The sequence below is a fragment of the Sceloporus occidentalis genome, unplaced genomic scaffold (genome assembly GCF_023333645.1).
Source record: "Sceloporus occidentalis isolate IW3139 unplaced genomic scaffold, rSceOcc1.0.p SCAF_7, whole genome shotgun sequence".
In the NCBI taxonomy this organism is placed as follows: Eukaryota; Metazoa; Chordata; class Lepidosauria; order Squamata; family Phrynosomatidae; genus Sceloporus; species Sceloporus occidentalis.
In genome coordinates this window covers 532,808-556,618 of record NW_028316987.1, presented here as the reverse complement: position 1 = coordinate 556,618, position 23,811 = coordinate 532,808, and the positions used below count along the sequence as shown (strand labels likewise).

Below are 23,811 nucleotides of genomic sequence, written 5' to 3'. Positions count from 1 at the left end.
TCGTCTTTTAAAGTGATTTCTTGCCCTTCCTGGAATTAATTAAATAAAGGTGCAGCCTCCTTTCTGCTATTTATGCCAGCTTTACAGAACTACAAGTGGGCTTCTGGGTTGGCTGGTTTGTTGGCATTTTTTGCTGTCTGTGTGGCCCCCAGAAAGACCTGGGGCTCATATTGATAGCTGCACATTCCTGGCCTACACTTAGAAACAGTGGCTCCCCAGAGTTTCAAACTGAGCCTTTCCTCAGACCTATCAGGAATTAGACCAAGACCTTCTGAATACAAAACATATGTTCCATCAAGCAGCTGCATGCATCCCTTGCTACAGATGATGTACACAGTACTTTCTCTCCTTTCTTGCTCTCTCCATATATATAGTATTAGTCATATTTTTTTTTTGCTAAGTCATCTGTAGACATTTCTTGTCACAATGAAATGTTGAACAGCTGTTTACAAACTGGAGACAAATTCTGATGTAAAGAATCTTCAAAAAATTTCTCACCTTCAACAAGAATGGACATGTCATGTTCTTTTTTGGTCACCAGCAACAGCACCAACACCAATCATATTTTGGGGCCAAAAATATTGTATTTTGCATGAAGTACAAAGCTCTACCCAAACAACTGCATTTTGTGTAAAAAACAAAATTTTTTGAGCAAAAGAACCTTCATAAAATTTTCTTTGGTGAGCTGGGTATGAACATTTCAAATGTCTCTTATATGCAATAACAACAACCCCAAGATGTTACATCCATGATAACTGACAGCTAAGAAGGCATCAAATGTTCATGGAAGACCATATTTGGCATAGAAAGGAGGTTTTTTTGGACAAGGGAGCAGGATATTCCATGGAAACCTCTGTGCCGTTTCTGTTTGTACATTTAGGGCTGCTTAGGTACCATCCTCTGTATTCTACTGGCATCTAAACAGCTTTGTCTTCCCTCCTCACTATATGATCCCAGACAATTAGGGATGATATCACTTGTGCAAAGCATCAGCAAAACAGATCTGGTCCTACAGCCATGTCACTGAAGATAAACATAGCCAATTCAGAGAGAGGGCAATGCTTGTTCATATCAAAAGAAGGCAGGGGACATGTGTTGGATGCCACTGAGGCAGGTGGTATGAAACTTCAGAGTGTTTTTTGCCCGCTGTTCCACACCCACAACAGTGTAGGCACACTTCTCAGTGTGTATATACAGTGCTATTGATTGCAGTGACCATTTTGGGTTTGTACTTATCTTTTCTCTTGGAAATGTGCAATGTTTTCTTTGTTTGTTAGTTGGTAGCTTTAAAGCCTGCCCTGAATCTGACAATCCCAAGAGACGGCATAATCAATAGCACAACCTAAAATAATCTCACAAATCAATGTAGAATCTGCAAACAGAACCAGGCATGTGCACTTGGCCTCAAATGGATGAACAGATATATTTGAACATGGTGTCAAAATGAGAGCAACATTGGCACCCACTGGGCTTCCAAGGGGAGGGAATTCCACTACCAGTGCATCACCAACACAGAGTCCCATCTCCTTTGTTTCCAAATGGTATATTGCTCCCAATAATGGAACACTGAGGTGATATCCACCCCAGCAAATCTTATTAAATATGGAAATATATACAGTAACAGCTTCTTCTTCAAATATCTAGGCCCTAAATTAATGTAAAGACATACAACTGAGCACAAACGTTAGAACTGTACAAGCCATTGTATCCCCTATTACTAAGTATGGATCTGAGAGCTGGACAGTTAAGAAAGCAGATAGGAAAAAATCAATTTATTTGAAATGTGGTGCTGGAGAAGATTGCTGAGGATACCATGGTCAGCCAAGAAGTCAAATAAATGGGTACTAGAACAGATCGAACTAGAAATCTCTCTGGAAGCCAAGATGACAAAACTAACCACTTTACCGCACTAGCCTCTTATAGGGCTGCTATTCCACATTTACTGCTCTGGCTGCCTCCTGTTGCATTCTGGGTTTGTAGCTCAGTGAGGCCTAAGAGCTCTCTGGCTCAGAATTCTAAATGCACCTCCCTAAACTGCAAATCCCAAAATGCAAAAGGAGGCAGCCAGAACAGTAAAAGTGGAATAGCAGAGCTATAAGAGTGTAGTGCGGTAATCTAGCAAGGCTGTCATACTTTGGCTGCATCAAGAGAAGGCATGATTCATTGGAGAAAACAATAATGCTAGGAAAGGTGCAGGGAAGGAGAAAACGGGGAAGGACGCATACTAGATGGATGGATAAAAGAGGTCAAAGGTGTGAATTTGCAGGAATTCAACAGAGCAGTGGAAGACAGGAAATCTTGGAGATGTCTCATCTACAGGGTTGCTTTAGGTCAGGATTGACAACAACAAAAAAAAACCATTTAGAGCTTTGAAAGTCATAAGCAACACTTGAATATTGACTGGAACTGTATTGGCAGACAATGCAGTTCCTTGAAAAAACAGTGTCAGATGGTTTCTAGACACCAGGAATGTGCAACTGTGGCATGTGCAGAGACCAAATGTCTCTCCCAGGGACCTACCAAAAACTGACTGCCAAAAATGGAACAATGCAAAAATAAAAAAGCAGATCCAAAACACAAAAATACAACCCCCCCCCCCAAAAAAAAACACCAGTCCAACTCTAGTTTTGAAAAGGCAGGTTCTGTATTTTAAAGTCTTAAATGACAAAGTTCCTTTTGGATGTCTCGAAGAAGGGTTATTCACTTCTTTGGTAAAGCAGGAAAATTGTGATCCAGAGGAGACTGGAGAGATTAAGGGTCTAAAAACAGCCAAGGAAGGTACCTATGTCCATATGGCATGCTCCTGCTACATGGTTCTCATGCTGGCTGCCACATATTACACTAGCTATGTCCTCCATGTTATATTCAAGAGACATCCCATGTAGCATGCACTGAAGAAATCTAATTGGGAACTCACTAACATGTAAACTACTGTGGCCAGATTGTCTCTGTTTGGAGCCCCATTCACACTAGACAATTATAGCACTTATTCACTTGGCTGCATCATATGGAATCCTGGCGTTTGTAGTTTAGTGGGGCAATATAGCTTTCAGGCTGATAATTCTAAATACCCCTCCAGCATGGTGTAGTGATTTGAATGTTTGACTACGGCTCTGGAGACCAGGGGTCGATTCCCAGCTCAGCCATGAAACCCACTGGATGGCCTTGAGCAAGTCACATTCTCTCAGCCCCTGGGGAAAGAAATGGCAAACCTCCTCTGAAGAAATCTTGCCAAGAAAACCCCATTATAGGTTTTCCTTATGGTCACCATAAGTCAGAAATGACTTGAAGGCACACAACAACAAACTGCAAACCCTAGGATTCCATAGGATGGAACCACAGCAGGTAAAGTGAAATCATAGTGTTATAATCATGCAGTGTAAAAGGGACCTTGGAATTGTTATAGCTGGTGCCTGAATGAAGGTGACTTCAGACGTTCCAAGCCATGAAGTCCACCAAGGTCTTCCAAGCCATGATATCCACCTAGGTAAGAGAGACAGGAATACCTGAGCTACATGCATGCTCCCCCAGGGGAGAGGAAGAGCACCTCATCTAAGGCAGGTTGTTTACTCACAGTTCTTGGACCTAGGAACTCCTGATTCATGGACACTCCATCTTGTTACAATTCAGTTTCAATTTATTTGGCTTCATCCATCCCATTACAGTGTTCAGACACTAGCTTTTGATGCAAAGGAGAAATAGAACTGGGTGTCGTCACCATACTGAAGGCACCCAGCTCCAAACTCCGTGATGAATTTACTCAGCAACTTTGTACAGGCATTAAATATCATGGCAAAAAGAATGGAATTTTTGGTTAATTTGTAATAGTGATGGGACTGGCAGAAATGCAGTGGGCCCTTGGTATCTACTGGGGTTTGGTTCCCGGACCTCCCATGGATACCAAAATTCATGGATGCTCAAGTCTCATTTAATACAATGGCATAGTAAAATGGTATCCCTTATATAAAATGGTTAAATCAAGGTTTGCTTTTTGGAATGTGCATCTGCATCTGTGTATGTGTGTGAGTGTGTGAATTTTTCTTTTTCCCCAAGCCATGGGTAAAGAATCTGTAGATGCAGAGGGCCAAGTGTACCTCATTGTACAGTATGTACAGCCAGACCAGCACCATTCACAGAGATAAGAAACAGGTATTAAAATGCCCAGAAAAGCTCCTTGGTTTTCTTCAGAAACCTTAGCAGAAAAATGTCCTAAATTGGGAGAACCCCAAAGAACTCTAAAGTGGGAGAACCCCAAGAATTCAATCACAGAATGCTAACTGACTGTCAGAAGGAAAAACAGCAAAGAGGGTGGGTGGGATGGAATGGAGTATGCCACAAAAGGGCATGGCTGGATGGCACAAGCACTCCATGGGGCAGCATCTCGCTGCAGCACCCACATGCCAGTTGAGATGCAGGGAATCCTTCAGCTGCTTTCCATCTTTCTGTTTCTTGAGCTTGTGGCTACATCCCTCTCCACACCAGCATTAACATCCCTACAAGCGTACTCCCCCACCTTCCAAAATCAGCTGATTTCCTGGAGCCTAAGGAACAAGACCATGGATCAATGACAATTGCATTCAAGGAAGAGAACATTTGGGGCTTTGGGAATTGGGGGCGGATGGGAGAGAAGGTGGCTACAGGTTTGGACTGGGGACCAAAGGGACAATTGGCACAGCTGGAGGGATGGAGGGATGGAAGAAGCACAAACCTGAGATGATGGCAGGTATGGGGAGGGATGTCTGACTGTCACCAGGGAAGAGAACGCCTGGCTCACACCTGACTGCCCTAATTAGCCACCACCAGCTTCATGAATAACAAACACAGCTAAAAATATTCACAGCAAGAAGGGAAAAAAGAAAGAAAAGGGAGAAAAAGCAACCCTATTTGTGCAGACATCTCAGAGAGCTCAAGGGAATGGATGGCATGATGGGGGATGGGAGAGGTCAACAGGTATGTTGACAGCTACAAAAGCTGGGAAAATAGAAATACCTTTGGACTACAAGCCCCAGAATTTCTCACCTACATGGCCAAGGGTGGATTCTGGATTCTGTAGTCCAGCAGAAACTTCTCTCCACTTTGGCTTTCTATACCTCTCCTTTCTCAAACTCTTTCTACAGTTGCCCCAATCTGCCCCCCATCAGCTCCTCATTTATACCCTGAAACATTTTTCTGCCAGAACTTGTTATTTCCCCTTCAAATTACCTCTTTCTCCTGCCCAAATCAATTCCTGGCTTATGCCTCTCCTTGTATAAGCCTTTTTACACACTTACACACACTTACACACCGTCCACTGTTGTACTCTGTAACCCTTTAATGGCGCAGCACATGCTGTACAAATCTCCTCCTATTTGTTCTTTGCAAAGCAGATGCCCTTCTACTTTGAAAGACCAAACTACATGCCATTTATAATGGTGTCCCTTATATAAAATGATTAAATCAAGGTTTGCTTTTTGGAATGTGTATCTGCATATGTGTGTGAGTGTGTGAATTTTTTGAACTCCATATACATAAAACATTGAAACAGGTGCAAGGAACTCCAAATTTGACTGAATCAGTGATGATGCAAGTAGTTAAAAATAATTACTCCAAACATCCCTCTGCAATATTTCTAAGACAATCTAAACCCCACTGCTGTCTGCCCAGATTGGAGAAATTAAAGGCATGTACTATGTATGCACACACAAACAAGGAAGATAAAGAAGTGGCACAGTCAAAGTTGTTCAAGCCTCTCCTCCAATGCCTCTTCAATCTGATTTTCAGTCTTGAATTTTCAAATCTTCTGTGTTTTCTTAAAGCAAAAAACTGTTAAGTTATTTTATTGCAGCTGATCCCATTTTGTAGACAGAGTAAACCGAGTCTGATAAAGGAGTGTTTCCAGCTGCTGCATTAATCAAAAAGGTCTTTACAGGCTACTTTTCACATTATAAGTTTCACTCCCTATAGCAACGAATGCAGGTCCAGATCTCAGCAAAAGAGCAGAGCAGCCCATGTCACAGATTTGGAAAACTACTGCAGCATCCCACATAACTGCTATACATTTCAGTACAAAAAAGCTCCTGCAAGGGAGGTTAGAATCGAGATGTCCCCTTATATAGCCTGAGCAGATTTCATGACTGTCAGAGCCTGGACCCCTGAATGATAGTGGAACAATGGTCTGCTTTGGGACTGGGTTCTGCAGCTTGCTGGTTGGATTAGACAGGTACCAGATTCTTCTCCTTAGTTAGAAATCTGTAGCAAAGCATTAACCTTAAAGTGACTAGGGAGAAGGGCGGGCACCACAAAAAAGGATTTCAGACTTCTTCCCAGAGCAGAGGTGGACAACTGTGGTAGGGCTCACATTAGCTTCTCAGGAGACCTTGGAGGTGTGAAAAACCCAACACATTGTACCCACAAAAATAAATCAAACTATTTTTTGCTCCAAAAAGTCCTCTAGGAGACCTGGGGTGCCTTTTCAGCATGTTTTGGGGGTTTTCTTGGCCAAGAGAAGCCCTTTTTTAACAGGAAGTGAGCAAAAGGTAATTCCTCTTTCAAAAAAGCTTCTTCTGAACCTATATTAGCCTAGCAGAGTCCAAAATGTGGTAGAAATGCGTCCTATGCCCCCAGAGTGCAGGGAACGGGGTCAAAATATGTTGGAAATGCCTTCCATATCCTCAGAGGGCATTTTGGAGCAAATAACATTTGGGGGGGAAAGAATTCTGAGGGCCAGACACTTTGCCACCTAGAGGGATGTTCTGGAGGGATGTTCTAAATTTAACTTGTCACCAACCAGTCTTCTTTCTAATGGCTGGACTGCAGGTCTGGATTTGCAGCAAATATTTCAGGGAGTGGTCATGATGTTTGCAACATCCCCTGAAACTCACTCTCCCCTTTCAATGTGATCCCCCTGTTATGGAATGGTCAAGATAACTGTGATACCTGGACTGAACTTTAAACACTGCTTCCTCTCTCTGACAAATAAAAGATGAATCTGTTAAACCAGTGATTCTCAAACTTTGGTCCTACAGATGTTTTGGACTTCAGCTCTCAGAATTCCTGACTGTTGGCAGGGGCTTCTGGGAGTTCAAGTCCAAAACAACTGGAGGACCACAGTGTGGGAATCACTGTGTTAAACAAATTCATTTGGGATGAATTCATGTGGCTGACTAGTATAGCTAGGCAGACCTTTGTGCCTGAGTTGTTGCTGTGGCCTGGACTGATTTAGGGGAGATCTAGAGCTTGAACAAGTTACACTTTGGATGACTCTCAAAATTCTCCAGCCACCAAAGCCAGGAGCTAGACTGAGAGATGTGGGGATGTGTACTCCAAAAAATGTAAAATCCAGCCACCAAAGCCAGGCTGGGGAGATGCACTCCTCTCCTTCCCCACTCCAAATAATAACCCCACTCACCGAACTGGCTTCCATGATGTCCCTCCAAAGAGGCGTGTCATTATCTCGCTCAGCAATCTCCAGCAGATTGTCAAGAACTACCTGGCCAATGAGGTCGTGACGAGAGAAGCGGTCAAAATCGTAGACACTGAAGTGGAGTTTGCGGGAGGGCAGCTCGGCAAAAGGGACATTGAAGTTAAAAGTCTCATTGAAAACAGGATTCAGCGTCTTGCGATGCACCTTTGTCTGGAACTTCTTCTTCCGGTCGGGGAGCAGGTACATTTTCACATAGGGGTCGGAGAAGCCATTGGCATCTTTGGCAGGTAGGTCCAAGGCCCGGAGAATCCTCACCACTAGCTGCTCCGTACTGTAGGCATAACGCAAAGCAAAGCTTAGCCGTCCACAGCTTTGAGCCTCTCCTTTCTTGGAGTCCGACTCACCCGAGCGCTGTTTATATAATTCTGGTTTGATCTGCCCAATGCTGGTCACTTGTTCTACCTTCTCCTCCCCTCCGATGTGGACTCCGGTGTCTGGGCTGCTCAGCTGCTGGGTCACAGGACGTGGCAGTGTGTTGTACCTGCAGAGAGCAAACCAGGGGTTCCCATCATGAACGTACAGAAATCCAGCATATTTCTTGAGATAAACAAGGAAATCCTTTGTTCATAGTAAAAACAGTGGCAGTGAGCATCTTAGTTTTGTGTGAGCCTTCAATGTCTAGTGGATCAGTTAGACTAATTCACTTTAAAGCTTTGGGTTGGATCCAGATTATATTTAGACTTAGTCATATTTAGTAGACCCACTGAAATCAAAAAGAATTGCATTACTCCTGGCCAATGTAAGTCTCATTGAATTCACTGGGTCTATTCTAATTGTTACCAATTAAGGAAATAAGCTCTTTCTGGTCTACTACAAAGGTGCGCAGAATAATAATAAAACGTTATCTTTATAAATCTCTCTATATATCTTTATATCTCTATGAATAACACACAGAGAGAGGGAGGGAGAGAATGAGAAAGAGACTGGCTATTTTCAGGAACCTTTCATACTATATCTAGGTAGATGTGTGTGTGATGCAATAGCCACCTATGTAATGCTATATCTATACATATAAAAATAGATTGCAAATACAATTTTAGAAATGCATCATCCATCCTTCTGCCTCTTCTTCTCAAAAATATTCACATTCGGTAGGTGATGGAGCCCACTCGACACATACATATTTTATTTAAAAAACAAGCGTACTCTCTTCTACAAAACTACTGATCATGTCAAATGGTAGATTTAAGAGACTGACTTAAATGCATGTAGTTATTTGGGAAAGATCTTTTACTGATATTTCTCAAATAACTGATTCTCCCGTGTTTCCGGCCTTTATGAACATAAACAATATGAGCGACAGACACCATGTGAAGGCTAAGAGACTAAAGGAAGTCTGATCTTCTAGTGATCAAAAGAAAGAGGCTTCTTAGCTGTCTCGTTCTCTGTCCCTCCAACTCCTGGCTATATGCTTATTCAGTTTGCTCTATGGTTTCATTGTTGCTCTGCTCCTGCCATTCTAGTCCTCCTCTGTCCAAAACTTCATTTTCTTTGAAAAGCCATCTGTCTGGGAAGCATGCAAAGTGGGCTGAAACATCTCAATATATACTGAAAGTAGGCATTCCCTTCTGAAATGACCATACCCATTGTTAGCATGCAAAAGTCACACCCCACTCGAAGAGCCTGAAGAGATCGTCACCTTTTAGGATACTGGGCTCTGCATTTGGAAAGAGTCTGACCAGGTTTAGTTTTTAGCATTTCTTGGGCTCAGCCCCTGAATCATGCCAATCCTTTGCAAAGCCAGTGAACAGCAGCAGAAGAAGGTGTAGGTGCTGCACTTCCTAACATCTTGCTCCAGCAGCCCTTTTCATCTACCTTCTTTCCCGACCAGATGTAGCAAGATGAACCGACTATTGCTCCACAAGCAGGGGAAGAAAATGAGTGAAAATGAGTGGGTGATACACTGACTCTCACCATTTCAGCGATTTAATAGCAGCTGGCATAATCTCCAGGTTGCCACCTGGCAGCACCATTTATTTTCAGTGTCCTCACAACAACCCTTTGAATTTTTCTTGTTATTTCTTTTTTAGAGATGGAGAAGCAGGGTGCTGAGGGACAGTGAGGTATCTATGCCAGCATCCAAGAGCCTTGTCGCACAAGAAGACAAATGCCTTACTGCATGACATTGTAGCACTTCAGTTCTCTTCTGTCAAACTGATTTTTTCATCTAGAAGACAGACATGCTTTTACAACCATCTCCTGAAGGAAGAAAAGTGAAATGCTATGACATCATGCAATAAGGTATGGAGAAAGTTGCTATTCTATGGTTCCGTTTCTGCTTTTTTTCCTCGTGCAATAAGGCTCAGTCTAGTTCCAATCTCACTTCAAATGCTGCATGACTTTTGAATTCAGACTTCACCTGTGCTGGCAGGTTAACATATATATTAACAAGGCTCTATATGATTAACAGGGCTCTTCAACACAACCTGCTTCAGGGTTTTCCCTTGGCTATAGAAGAAGGAGGAAGGAGTGTAAATTGTATTTAAGGGTATAATGAACAGTTATAATTCAGCATATTGCACCACTTCTCTCATACTGAAGCCCAAGAAATAAGAGACATTCTTCCCCTCTATTCTTGCCTATCTCATGACTCACCTGGGCGTGGGTGCCAAGCTTGCTACTTGCTGGTGGGAGTGGGCATTGGGGATGGTGCCTTCCTTGGTCCCAGTCTGGCCTTCTACAGGGAGGTCCGGGGAGGTCTGGCTGACCTTGAGGTTGGCCTCTGGGTAGGAATCCATATCGAGGTAGGACCTCTCAGGCATCTCGGGGCCCAGTTCCACCCGTTCAACCAGGAGATCTCCAAAAGGCGAGTGATGGAGGTGAGCATGGAGGAGGTGCTCCTTGCGCTGGGTTTGTGATGCAGCCCCTTTATCCCGCCAGGGGATCCAACACAACTTCCACGAGACAAAGAGGGAGACGCCCAGCAGCACGATTCCACAAAAGGTCACAATCACTGAGAGGAGGCTGACCAGGATCTCTAGAGGTGAGAAGTGGAGAGGCATATACCATGAGGGAAGATCAATGGTTAGCTGGCTTCTGGGAGCACCTGGCTGCATGACTGTCAGGTGGCTGAGCTTACGTCTGTATGCCCACCACACCCCCTACCTTACTCTAGACTAGAGAGAACAGTCTGGAACTTTAGACTGTTATCACCAACTGCCAGGAGATAGTAGATTCCACCAAGCAACAGAAGGGCTGCTCAAAAGCCCAAAGCCTCCCAAAGTCTGGAAAATTGAGAGTTTTTTGTTTTTTTAAATACAGGTCCTGGAATCCTGCAGTCAGCATAGGCATACCCCAAGCTGATGTACAGAAGGGCTGAGCACTGCCAGTTGGCATTCCAGCAAGCACTGGCCTCCAGTTCTCAACACCAAGATAGACTGACCAATTGTGCCACATGATGAGAACTGGAATTCAAGAACATCTTGAAGACTACAGTTTGCTACTCCTAATCAACAGCTCTTTTTACTGCCTCTTCCCTTCTGCAGTGAAGAGGTTAGAATCCTGTCCAGAGCTTGGAAAGGCTATTTATGAGGTTATTCATACAATGAAAATAATCCAGGATGAATTTGGGATGAATCTTGGTTGTTCATATGCACCCCGAATGCACTCAATTAAGTTTGGAATAATCAATATTGGGCTTTTTCCCAAGCTTTTACAAAATATTTGCATTGTTGGCTGTGTGAACAATGATGCAAACAGACCCAAATAGAATTGGGTACAGTTCTCAGAAAGATGAGATTTGCATCGTTCTGGTAAAAAAAACAACAATGATATATGAATGAGGCCTGGAACACCCAAAATCTTCCAGCCAGCACAGTTACTATTGTCAAGTGCCAAAGTGCCATAAGAGACCTCCCCCTGCCCATACTCAACCAATGCATATTTTGAATTATATGTTACCCTTATGTGACTTTTAATTGGAATCTGCTTTGGATTCCTTTGGAATCCAGTCTTAGCTAACAAGGAAGACAGAAAAGAAATGCATACTATATGAGCAGAATAGTGGCCCTTTAGATGTTGTTGGACTCCAACCCTCATCAGCTTCAACCAGCATGGTCATTGCTACAGGATAATAGAAGGTGCACTCCACCAACACTTGGAGAACCATACATTTCCCAACCACTGCCATATAATAACTATGAACTCATACTACCAGTGCTGATTCTTAGGCAGCCAGAATTGTACCACCTTTGCAAAACCTTGGGTCAGGGATGCCCAAGGTTTTCAGAAGCACCCCACCCCAGTCCCCTGATTTTTTTAAATTTATGAACAAAAAACATCTAGGGAGTCAGAGAGAGAAGCCCAACCCAATGATGACCAGGCATGCTTAGCCTGGAATACTGAAAAACCTCTGGGGTGGAGGAAAGGCATGGAGCATTCTGGAAAACGGCATTGTGGGCTTGAACAGGAACACCACATGCTGCAACACTGTGTTACAAGTCCACTTTGTATTTGTTTATCCAACACCTATATCCAGTCTTCCAGAATCTTCTGTTGTTGAAAAATCCTTACCTTGTTTCCTACTAAAACCCAGTCCTTAGACCTGAATGGCGCCAAAGCATCCAGTAGAAATTTGATATACCAGCACTGACCATTACACAGATTTAGAAGGTCATGGTTTTACTTTCAATTGGGTATAGCTTGCTTTTCGCAGTACAATCTGAGCTATTTATAGGTCTTAATTCAAATAATATTCCAGACAGCCACCAATGCATTTTTAGTTTTTTCCTATCTCCAGCAAGTGATGAGGACTAGAAGCTTGAGTCTTTTAAAATGTAAAATGAGTTCAAATTGGAAGATCCTGCAGGACTCACGAAGTCAGGGCCTGTTCACTATTAATGGGGTAACCCCAGCTAAGAGACACCATGCATGCTTTGCTTGCAGGCCAGCAACAAATCTTGGGACACACATGAACTGATTTACAACCTTAATTCCTGTGCTTTCTCTCATCTTCAGGGATGCCTGGCCTGGCTTAAGGCCATAACTTTTTCCTGCTGAGATTTTTTCCTTCCTTCCCTTGGCTACTCACCAGTGTTGATGGGTCCCACATGACCTGTCAGTTCTTGACACTTCTCACGTTCCTGGGCAGCACACGTGTTGGCACACAGCACGTGAAGAAGCTCCATTGCCCGGCGGTGTCTGTCTTCATCATAATCTCCTGACATGATGCCTGAAAATTGCAGGGAGAAGAGAGGCTTTAATGTATGCAAAAAATGAGGTCACTCACAAGCATCTTGGGGCCATGGTTACATACGGCTGCACTGCAGATCAACATGCTTCTCTTTGGGGTGCTGCTACAGCAGGTTTCTCAGTGGCTCATTAAAGCACACTCTGACATTGCATGCAGAGCTTAGACGTCCCTTACTGCAAATAACTAGCTGTGTGGATTCTAAGTCCTTTTTGTAGTAACAAAAGCAGAACTAAGGGTGCGTCTATTCTGTAGAAATAATGCAGTTGGACACCTCTTTAAGTGCTGTGGCTCCAATGGAATCCTGGGATCTGTAGTTTTATAAGATCTTTTGCCATCTCTGCCAAAGCATGCTGGTGTCTCACAAAACTACAAATCTGAAGATTCTATAGGAGGGAGCCATGACAGTTAAAGAAGCATCAAAGTGCATTATTTCTACAGTGTGGATACACCTTAAGTTACTTTACAATTATAATTTGATGAGGGAACTTTTTCCTCCCAGTGTACCTGTAACTCCATGTTAATCTGTGGCAGCAAAAGCAACTGAAGAGTCTTGGGCACCCTAAAGACAGACAAGTTATATTTGGCATATGCTTTTGGGGGATATAGTCCCTGAATCTTATGACAAATTACACTTGTTAATCTTCAAGATGCCAGAACATTTATCACAATACAGTATTTTATAAAATTCTGGTTGCTTCTATAGTTACAAGGGGAGGGGAAGCCTCACTAAACAGTGGAGATGAACATCACAAGGTTCAAGTTCTGGATCATACTTCTGTTTTATGCTCTGTTGTGGATACTGAGGTTAATGGGAGGATAGTGTGCTTTTGCACCTTGGCTCAGTGGCTTGGAGCATTCAGATGGATTAAATAACAACCCTAAAAGTACCACTAGTTATATAATTATAAATAACTAAAGATAACTAAAGTTATGTTATGTGGTATTAGTTTTCTTGAGGATGCTGATATTGTTTAAAAATGACGATGGACTATTCTAGGGGATACTGGAATTCTGATTCTAATAATTGTAAGCCGCTCTGAGAGCCTTTAGGGCTGAAGGACGGGGTATAAATATTGTAAATGAAATAAAATAAAATATTTACTTTTTAGAAGTAATTTCCAAAGCTCTGGATTGCGCCTGGTTCAGTCTATGGTTATCTCCAGGCAAAAGTTTCAGGGAATGGGAAAGACATCTGTTCTGTTTGAAAGCCTGGAGAACTGCTGCCAGATGGAGTAGAAGCTCTATCTGGAGATAATAGCAATAGCAATAGCATTTACACTTCTATACTGCTTAATGGTGAACTAAGCACTCTGTAAGTGGTTTACATTCTGTAAGCCAATTGTCCCCAACAAGCTGGGTACTGAAAAGATGGAAGGTTGAGTGAACCTTGGAGCCTTGGGTTCGAACTCACAATGTTGTGTCTGCAGTACCAGCATTTTACTGCACCACCAGGCAAAAAGACTTTCCAACTGGGAAGGTATCTAACACTGGGAAGTGTTTGTGTGCCATTTGTTGGCCAATTTGGTCTTCTCTCTGTACATAAAGGAATGAAACTCCAGGAAATGGCACTGCACTGAGGAAAGAGGATGAGCCAGACATCAGAGAATGAAGAAGAGCCTATTGGTTCCAGGTCCTGGAAATCCTAGAATCACAGAACTGGAAGAGAGCTCAAGATCCATCCATTCCTGCCATGCAGGAACACAGAATCAAAGCACCCCCGACAGATGGCCATCCAGCCTCTGTTTAAAAACCTCCAAAGAAGGAGATTCCACCGAGGGAGTGTCTTCCACTGTCAAACAGCTCTTACTGTCAGGAAGTTCCTGCTAGACAAAATTGGACTCGACAGATAAACTGTCTGACCTGGAACTGGGCAGCTTTTGATCTTCCTAAAAATATAATCTGTGTCTAGTGATGTAATGAATTCTTGTCAACATTCGATAAACACCAAAATTTGAAGATATCGAAGATTTTGTAAGCTTTTTTTAAAAAGAGAATAAATTATTAGAACTCCTTGATCAACAAGTAAGAATTTTGTTTTTTAATCACTTGAAAATGAACTAAAGGGACAGGACTTTTCAGCTGACAATTCGATGGCCAGGATTTGCATATTTTGCATAAGCAAAGTTACCATTCATACTGGGTTTAACCAGAGGCTATTTCCTTTGTTAGGGTGATATCCTCCCCCATCTTTGCCCACAGCTTTGCTTTGAAAAACAAATGAGAACAAAGGGAGAGAGCATGTTGTGTGTAGGTGGTGGTGGATACCTTCAGACCTTCTCCTCTTTCTCTGCATGCTCTCCCATTCAAATTCTCACAGAAGAGAAGAAGTGGGTGGGGTGAAGTGGCAAATGGTAATGCTCTTCTGCCAAGCAGGAATTCTGCCATGGAGTAATCCTAGCATTGGAAGGGATCCCAGAGGCCATTTCGTCCAACCCCCTTCTACCATGAACAAATACCTAGGATTCTAGAATTGGACTTGGAGGCTGAGAGCATGTGACGTACTCAAGGTTACCCAGTGATTATTTGCAGTTTCGATTAATATGTTCTCTCTAGGAATCTCCAGGTCTTCCAGTGAAACTCTGCCAGAAGTTGATCATAGATTTGTATGAAGAACCTAGATGTTCATAGAGAGAACACTTCTTTAGGCATTTGTAGGTCCTCCAGCATCATTCCATGATCAACATCTGGCAGATGCTGACCATGGGAGGACCTGGAGATTCCTAGAGACGTGTCTTCTTAGGTAAAAAGAATAGTGGTTTTTTATTTGTGTTTGTGGTTTTTCCACACTCAGAGGAGTCATTGACCCTAACCTCAGTGAATATGGAGGGACCAAGGTAGCTGTTTAGAGCTGCTTTGATACCAACTTCCTTTACAACACGACTCTAATAATTTGAGTCAGAGTGCTTTATTTATTTGTATTGTATATATTATTATTATTATGTAAATATTATTAAAATATTTTTAAAAACACAACCAGTCCGTATCATAAGATCTCTGAGTGGCATAGAATAAAATCAATTTAAACAGTTTAAAATCTGAAATAAAAGTAATTTAAACATTTTAAAATATCTGAGGAAATAGACTCTAAGGTACTGTACAAAAAAGTTCATATTACCAGCTTCTTTCTTTCAGTTAGTCTCAAAGGTGCTACAGGATTCTTCTGTATTCTTAAACCTATTAAACAACTGAGCCATTTTAAAAGTTAAAATAATGGAAAGCTATCTATGTGTAACTGGAGGAGAATCCCCATATCTGGTGCACTCCAGATGTCTTGGATGACAACTCCTGCCATCCTTAGCCATTTCTGTTTGCATCTGTGCTGTCTGGGGATGGTGGGAATTACAGTCTAAAATATCTGCTAAGCAGAGTGTTGAGCTAGAACTGAGAAGCATCATGCTCAAGTGGGAAACACAGCCACAGCCTTGGTTCACTCACCATCTCTCAGCCAAAGCTACCTCACAGGATTGTTGTGAGGTCTGAGGCAGGGAAAGAAACACACATACGACTTGAAAAATGAAAATAAATGAACTGTAAATGAAAACGTGTGACACAGAGTATTGGGACTGATAGGAGAGTTTGTGGAATATACACCACATCTTCTCTCCATACATCTCCCTCCCTCCCAAAATCTCTTTTTGAGTCAGAGGTTATATAAAAGGAAGGTGGGGGACATATGGGTCATGCATCCTGAACCTAAGAACTGCGTGAAGCAGGACTACGTAGAAAGAAAGCACTTCACTCCAGTAACCCTGACAGAAGCATTGAATGCTGTCAGACTAGGTTTACTTTATCCCAGGCAGAAAATAGCAAACCAGGCAGGCAAGGGCAGAGAGAAGACAAAGGTAAAGCAGTCCTACAAAAACAGCACAACCCTGTTGCACAGGCATTTATGGGACTACTTTATTTATATAAGAGCTGGCATGAGTATTACACTAGAAGACCAGAGTTCAAATACCCACTCAGCCATGGAAACCCACTGGATAGCCCTGAATGTGTCACCCTCTCTCAGCCTAAGAGGAATGCAATGGCAAACCTTCTCTGAACAAACCTGGCTGGTATGTGGTGGAGGAATAGGTTATGTGGAAGCATCTGCAGGCAAGGACTAGGAATGCTTACTTATCCTCTCTCTGCAAATGCTCCCATCACTCCATTTCTAGACCATGCATTGGCTGAGAATTTCGCTCTCCTCGGTTGAATGCATCCCTACTCTGAGAGCGGGAAAGGATTGTGCCTGCAAGACATGACTTTTTGACAGCAGTATGACTCCTGGCAATCCTCCAAACTGGCGTCCGTGTAAAAGGGGACCCTTGCATGCAGAGATATAAAAGAGCAAGATTTTTCTACTGGAACCAAGGTTCGTAATTGCACAGATAGACCTACATGAATATGTTTGTAAGGACATAAAGGCAAGGCTACACTCATTACCCCTCTGCAAGCTAAGCTGGCAAAGGAAGGAGCTGATGGGAACTTGACTAACTAAAGTTGGGATGTCATAACATGCCAATGTAGTGCAGTGGTTTGAGTGTCAGACTACAACTTGGGAGATCAGGATTTGATTCCCAGCTGGGCCATGAGACCCACTGGGTGATCTTGGGCAAGTCACACGCTCTCAGCCTCAGGAGAAGGCAATGGCAACCCTCTGAACAAATCTTGCCAAGAAAATAGGGTCGTCTTAGGGTGGCCATAAGTTGGAAACCTCTTGAAGGCACATAACAACAGTGGTAGCACTATGATTTCCCTTTAACTGCCCTGGTTCCATCCAATGGAATCCTGGGATTTTAGTCTTCTCAGCTAGAGAGATCTAGTGCCTCACAAAACTACAAATTCCAGGATTTCCTAGGATGCAGCCATGACAATTAAAGTGGTATCAGAGTGTTGTGCAACGTGAAAGGGTCTCCTGCATACAGCCTCCTTTTGCAAACAGTGACCAATGTGTGACTTGATTTGGGTGTGTGGCCAGCAGATTTATTATGAGTTGTGGAGGGAGAGAAAGTCTAGCGCTATCTTCCTTCAAGTGTTTGTCTGAAAACCCCTCATGCCTAGTTCTGTTCTAAAAATATTTCCCAAAGGGCAGCTGTGTTTGTCTGTCAAAGCAAACACAAAGGAGTCATTGTGCTGCAGCTCCTTAACAGCCCAGCAGATTAATTGTGATGAAGTGCCCTCTAGTCTGCAAAAAAATTATGCCAAAGTAAATCCGTTAGCCAGCCATTTTAATGTGCTAAAATGATTTTTTTTTTGGGGGGGGGGGGAGGTCTGTGGTTTTGTAAAGTAGCTGAAGGCATCTTGTGGTTTACACTTGAAGGACAATCTTCAGCCAGGTGCTGGATGCAAAACAGCCAAAGTGAGCTTAAATTTAATTATTAGGCCCAACTAAAGTAGATCTACTCAATCAATGAGATTCATGCAAGTGTCAGTTTACTTGTTTGCTTTCAAACCAGTTCTGCCTTATGGCGACCCTATCACAGGGTTTTCTTGGAAAGTTTCTTCAGAAGGGTTTGCCATTGCCACCCTCTGAGGCTGAGAGAGTGTGACTTGGCCCAAGGTCACTCAGTGGGTTTCCATGGCCAAGTGGGGATTTGAATCCTGGTCTCCAGAGTTATAGTCCAACGCTCAATCCACTACATTAAGCTATTTATTCAATGGATCTATTCTAGTGAGATTAGGAAACTGGGTTCAGGTCCTGGTTTCCAACAAGTGGGTTGCTAGTTAGGCCTTCCAAAAGCAGGTGAGGCCACAAAGGATTCTCTGACCTCACCTCCTTTGCCACCTAAGTGACTTTTGCTTTGTCTCCAAATGACTGGGCTCCATGCTGATGAATGCCTCACACCTTCCAAAGGCACTAAAGACAAAATGTGTGTGATTCTTAATTTATCATATTGAAGGGGAGTGGAAAACCCCCCTAAGGAGAGCTCCAAAAAAATTACCTTTTTTGGAATAACTCTCAGAATCCCCCAGGCAGCATCGCCATGATACCCAGGTCCAAAGTGACTTGACAAAACTTTATCCTATAGTTATAGATCTCTCAGGCTTCTCATAGTGCCAAAAACACACTGGATGTTATCACACGGGTGGAATTGGGGGAAATTGCAAGGTCAGTGCAGTGTGATCCTGGATGCAATCATGCGGATTCACGTTGTTGTACGAGAGGTTATCACACATAATTGAACTCATTGCTAAGTCAATTCAAACCCAATTCAGGGTCAACTGAGAGATGTGTAAATTTGGGAAAATACAGAATTTACAAATCCTGTCCCTCTCCAAAGTTACGTTCAATTCAAATTTGGTAGGTATGGAATGCATGTCTCGGTCACTCTTGGATTCCCTTTGAATCAGACTACAATTCCCAAGCTCCTTTGCTGGCTGCTATTTTTCCCTCCCTCTGTCACAGGGTTTTCTTGGCAGGTTTATTCAGATGGGGCTTGCCATTGCCATTTTCTGAGGAGGCTGAGAGAGTGTGACTTGCACCAGGTCACCCAGTGGGATTTGATCCCTGCCTTCTAGAGTCATAGTCCAATGCTCAAACCAAGTACAAGGTTGCTTTGGACTGGTTTTGAATTGGTGAATTGCCTAAATAACATGAAATAAGGGGTAATGAATGCACAAATAATGTGAATTGCCTACAAAATGTGAAATAAAGGGTAATGAATGAACAAATAATGTGAATTGCCTAAATAACATGAAATAAAGGTGAATGAATGAACAAATAACATGAAACAAGGCAAAACCATGGGAACTGGAGGCAAGCCCCATCGGAAGTGTAAAAAGGTCACAATCTGATTCTGCCCTCACTGTGCATGTGCAGTGATGATAAATCGAATTCTAGACTACAAAGGGTATATACTCATATGATAATTTCTTTTGCATTCACACTACTTTGGCTTTGGGACAGGCGCTGTGTTCTTCTGTGGTGTTTTCTTTAGAAACTGAGAGTCATTCCTCCTGTGTTATAATGTCCAGTGGAAATAATCCAGTTTGACATCACTTTAACTGCCCTGGATCAATAATAGGGAATTCTGGGAACTGTCATTTTGGGAAATATTTAGCCTTCTCTGCCAAAGCGCTCCAGTGCCACAACAAACTACAGTTTCCAGCATTGCCTAGCACTGAGCATGGCAGTTAAAGTGGTGTCAAACTGGATTATTTCTGCGGTGTGTTTTGGACCACAGAGTTTTAATACCATGGGGTCCAGTCACTCCTAATTTCAGAGCTGAAAAAGGTTTTTCAGCATTTCTGACACCAGAGTACAGCTGGTATCTGTGTGCATTTACAATTTGGATAAACAGCTTAAATGGGGACCTGCTCCTATTGATGGGGGAAGAAGAAAAAACCCAACAAGCTTGAGTTGTTCATGGTCAAAGAAAGGAAGGAAAAATGTAAAAAGCTGCAAGAAAGGGATGCAGTACTTACATATTATTATTATTATTATTATTATTATTATTATGTGCCATTTTACAGCTTGGTACAGCAAGAGGACTTACCATTCCGACTCCAAGGAATTTAGAATATAAAATTATATACAGTCATTTCAATTATATAGCCTTAGTTACAGGTTCAGTTGTACAGTAGTACACTATGGAAACAATCATAACTTTTCATATCTTTGGTTACATATGTGGGCAGGTAAATTCCTCAGCCCCACCACCTGCCCCGATTGCAATAGTAAAGTTTTAGCAACTTTACCTGAGACCCAGGAACTGATTTTCTTATAAAGAGTGTTGACATTTTGTGCCTTTCCCCCTATAAAACCAATCTCACCTGGTCAACACACTGGCTCAAGGGATGGCTATCAGGTTTCTTCTGTATTGCTGGATCCAGGATGCCAACCAGTCTGGGTCAATGCCACGCAACAGGGTAGAATGATACCACCACCAAGTCCCCGGGGATTTGAGTCCGCGTTTGAGGAGCAGCAAGTTGGAAGCAGGGCATCCAATCTGCCATCCAGGGTACTGTTGGGTCCATGTGTAGCAAAGCAGGGGTGGCAGGATGAAAGCAGTAATGGCCTCTGCTGAATGCTGAAAGGAATAGCCGGCACCGATGAAATGTGTTCCCCCAAAGAGGCTCAGTGATTCTGGATGGCTTTCCAATGCTCAGATGAAGAATCATCAAATCCCCAACTGATCGTGAAGGGCTTCTTCATGGTGTGGGAAGCTGAGTTGTTTTCTAAATCCTTATCATCACAACTGCTCACTTGGGAACTGAACTTCTCCAGTTGCCACCTTTCTTAACCACGTGGACAGCTGCAGAGATACAAAGGTAGATTAGAGATAGACTCAGTACCCTTCATTGCTTTCCATTATTGCCTATTGCTCCCATTCTCCTCAGAAGGAACAGAGCCCATGAGTCTTGAAATTAATGCAGATTGACACCACTTTAACTGTCATGGCTCCATGAGATCCTGGGATTTGTAGTTTGGTGAGGCACCAGAGCTCTGACAGACCAGACTGAGCACCACACCAAATGACACATCCCAGAATTCCATAGCATTGCACCATGACCATTAAAGCCATGTCAAATTGCATTCATCCCGCAGTGTAGATGCAACCTCGATGTCATTCTTGCAAAACCACAAATAGCTACTCCTCCCACTACAATCCCCACAGGAGGGGAAACATGTGGCTCACCAGGTATCAGACTGCAATTCCTATCATCCATAGTTAGCACAGGAAAGAGGAAAGCCACGTAGGCAGCCTTGAATTCATTGGAGGAAAGGCAGCACTGACATCTAAGAAATGAATTATTTTCTCCTTTTCTCCTTCCCCATCCTTTTCTTATGACCAGTCATGAGGCTTTCCTTTTTCTCAGGAGAAAAGCAAGTCATAGGAGCATTGGGGGAGTGGGGAGGAGATACAGGTTCAGAGCCTCCCCTCCTCCCAAATACTGCAGCTTCTGCTGCTGCTATTACTGCATCCTTTTTGGAGTAACCAGCCTCAGCTGCCGCCCAGAATAACAAGTACGAAGGGCTGGATGAAGGCACAGCACATCTCTCCCTCCTGACTCTAATTGTAATTGTGCTCTCTGTATGTCTGCATCTCTCACATACGTAAACCTCCCTCATCTTTGACCCCTTCCCTGCCTGTCTATTCTGCATATCCAGAATAAAATCATTCTCAAAAACGTTCACTCTTTTCTCTTCCCTACCCAGCACACTGCTCTTTCCCCTCATACCACCTGTGCAAACAGGCTGTTTCAAAAGGCAGAGAAATATTATTAGCATTTTGATGGGTGCAGCTGGTGGAGAGATTCTGACAGCACTGTGGGCCCCTCCACCTCAGCAAGCAATCTTCATACACTTCCAATTTTCAGATTCAAATTTTATCTCCTGGACCTTAGAATGCTTGGTTTTCAGTGCCACACAGACAGAAGGAAGAAGGACCTGCTTGCACATATATCCCTCCAAAGAACAACGCACCAACACCACCTTGAGAAAATACAACCCTGTGACTAACATCAATATTTTATTATTATTTGTCTCCTGTATGATTCTTAACCCCTTTGCTTCATGAAGAAGCCAGTGGAGCTTCGAAAGCTAGCATCATCTATTTTGTGCATTTTGGTTGGGTGAATTAAGGTATCACTGTTTTGTGGATTTTGGATGTTATTGTACTTCATACCCTTTGTTATCTCTGATTTTCAGTTTGGCCTCTCCCGGGCCACAGACTGTCTTGATCTCCTAGGTTTTCAGTTTGACCTATCTTCTGCTTTAGATTGTCTAGACCTCTTTATTAATATCACCTTGATATCAGTTCTCCCGATCCTTTATCTTTCTGTATTCATTTCTTGCTTTCTTGCCCATACAGATGGATTTCTCTGGGCAACATTTGTCCCTCCCCACTTTTAAAAGCCCAAGATTTTAAAACAACAAGTACTGTGCTATCGCAAAGTAATTACAATAATAATAACATTAATTAATTAATTAATTAATTAATATAACAATGTTGTTGTTGAGCCTCCCAAACCAGTGCTTCTCAGGCTATTTGATGTGCGGACTGACACTACATTGGTTCCCACTGGGTACAATAGTTTATTTCTTTCCTGGAATCCTGCCAGGGACCATCAGCCAATGGCTCAAGACTGGCACTGATCCTGGGATCATGATTTTGAGTGCCACTTTCCTAAGACACATTAGTTTGTTGTTAACTACCCTCAAGTTAATCTCGACCCATGGTGACCCTATGGATGAGACATCTCCAAGACTCCCTGTCCTCCACTGCTCTGCTTAATTCCTGTAAACTCATACCACTGACCTCCTTAATAGAGTCCGTCAATCTAGCATGTGGCCTTCCTCTCTTTCTACTTATCTCCACCGTTCCTAGCATTATTTTTTCCAATGAGTTGTGCCTTCTCATGATGTCTGAAGTATGACAGTCTCAATTTTGTCATCTTGGCTTCCAAGGAGATTTCTGGCTTGATCTGCTCTAGGACCCATTTGTTTGTCTTTTTGGCAATGGAAACCTCAGCACTTTTCTCCAGCACCACATTTCAAATGAATTTATTTTCTTCCTATCTTCTTTCTTAACTGCCCAGCTCTCACATCCAATACTTGATAATAGGGAATACAATGGCTTGTATAATTCTGATTTTTGTGCTGAGTTGTATATCTTAACTACCTATGAATTTGTGCACAGCACATTAAGCATATGCACTGCCCTCTCCTTGGTAAAACAACTAACTGCCCATCTTCTCTGCCCTCCCTCCTTACAGCTTTACCAGGGTTCAAATTCCCATTCAAGCATAATAATCCACTGGGTGACCTTGGACAAGTCACACTTTTTAAACCACAAGTCCCAGAATCTCCCAGCCAGCATGGCCATGTAGTTGTAGTCCAAGCAAGAGATTTTTCTAAGCCCTATCATGGTGGTCAATAATATTTCTGCCTGAGGCAAAGAAGAAGATAGGGCCCCTGTCTACAGCTGAATTTCACTTTGATACCGGTGTTAGGAAAGCAATCTCTCTGGGTGTTCTTATATCAGTGTGATCTACCTCACAGAGGTGTTGTTAGGACAAGGAGAGTCAATTCAAGAAAGATGTGGACAAGGTGGACCATGTCCAGAGGAGGGCAACCAAAATGGTGAAAGGTCTGTAAACCATTCCCTATGAGGAAAGGCTTAGGGAGCTGGGTATGTTTAGCCTGGAGAAAAGAAGGTTAAGAGGTGACATG

General features: G+C 42.8%; 1 protein-coding gene across 4 annotated transcripts in view; it reads right to left on the bottom strand.

Annotated features, from left to right (window-relative positions):
* LOC149308962 (synaptotagmin-C-like) overlaps window positions 1-23,811 on the bottom strand; it is a 66,760-nt gene that overhangs the window by 21,015 nt on the left and 21,934 nt on the right. For 2 of the 4 annotated variants that reach the window (XM_089531507.1, XM_089531510.1), the window contains exons 2-5: window positions 20,409-20,890; window positions 12,492-12,632; window positions 10,058-10,439; window positions 7,388-7,943 (exon numbers count right to left, since the gene is read on the bottom strand). In XM_089531507.1, coding sequence (XP_089387633.1) covers window positions 7,388-7,943; window positions 10,058-10,439; window positions 12,492-12,627 — 1,074 coding nt within the window. In that variant the 5' untranslated portion in view covers window positions 12,628-12,632; window positions 20,409-20,890. Of the gene's footprint in view, window positions 1-7,387; window positions 7,944-10,057; window positions 10,440-12,491; window positions 12,633-13,755; window positions 13,899-20,408; window positions 20,891-21,274; window positions 21,346-23,811 lie in introns of those variants that run through there. The other 2 variants (XM_089531511.1, XM_089531508.1) reach the window with 2 other exon arrangements.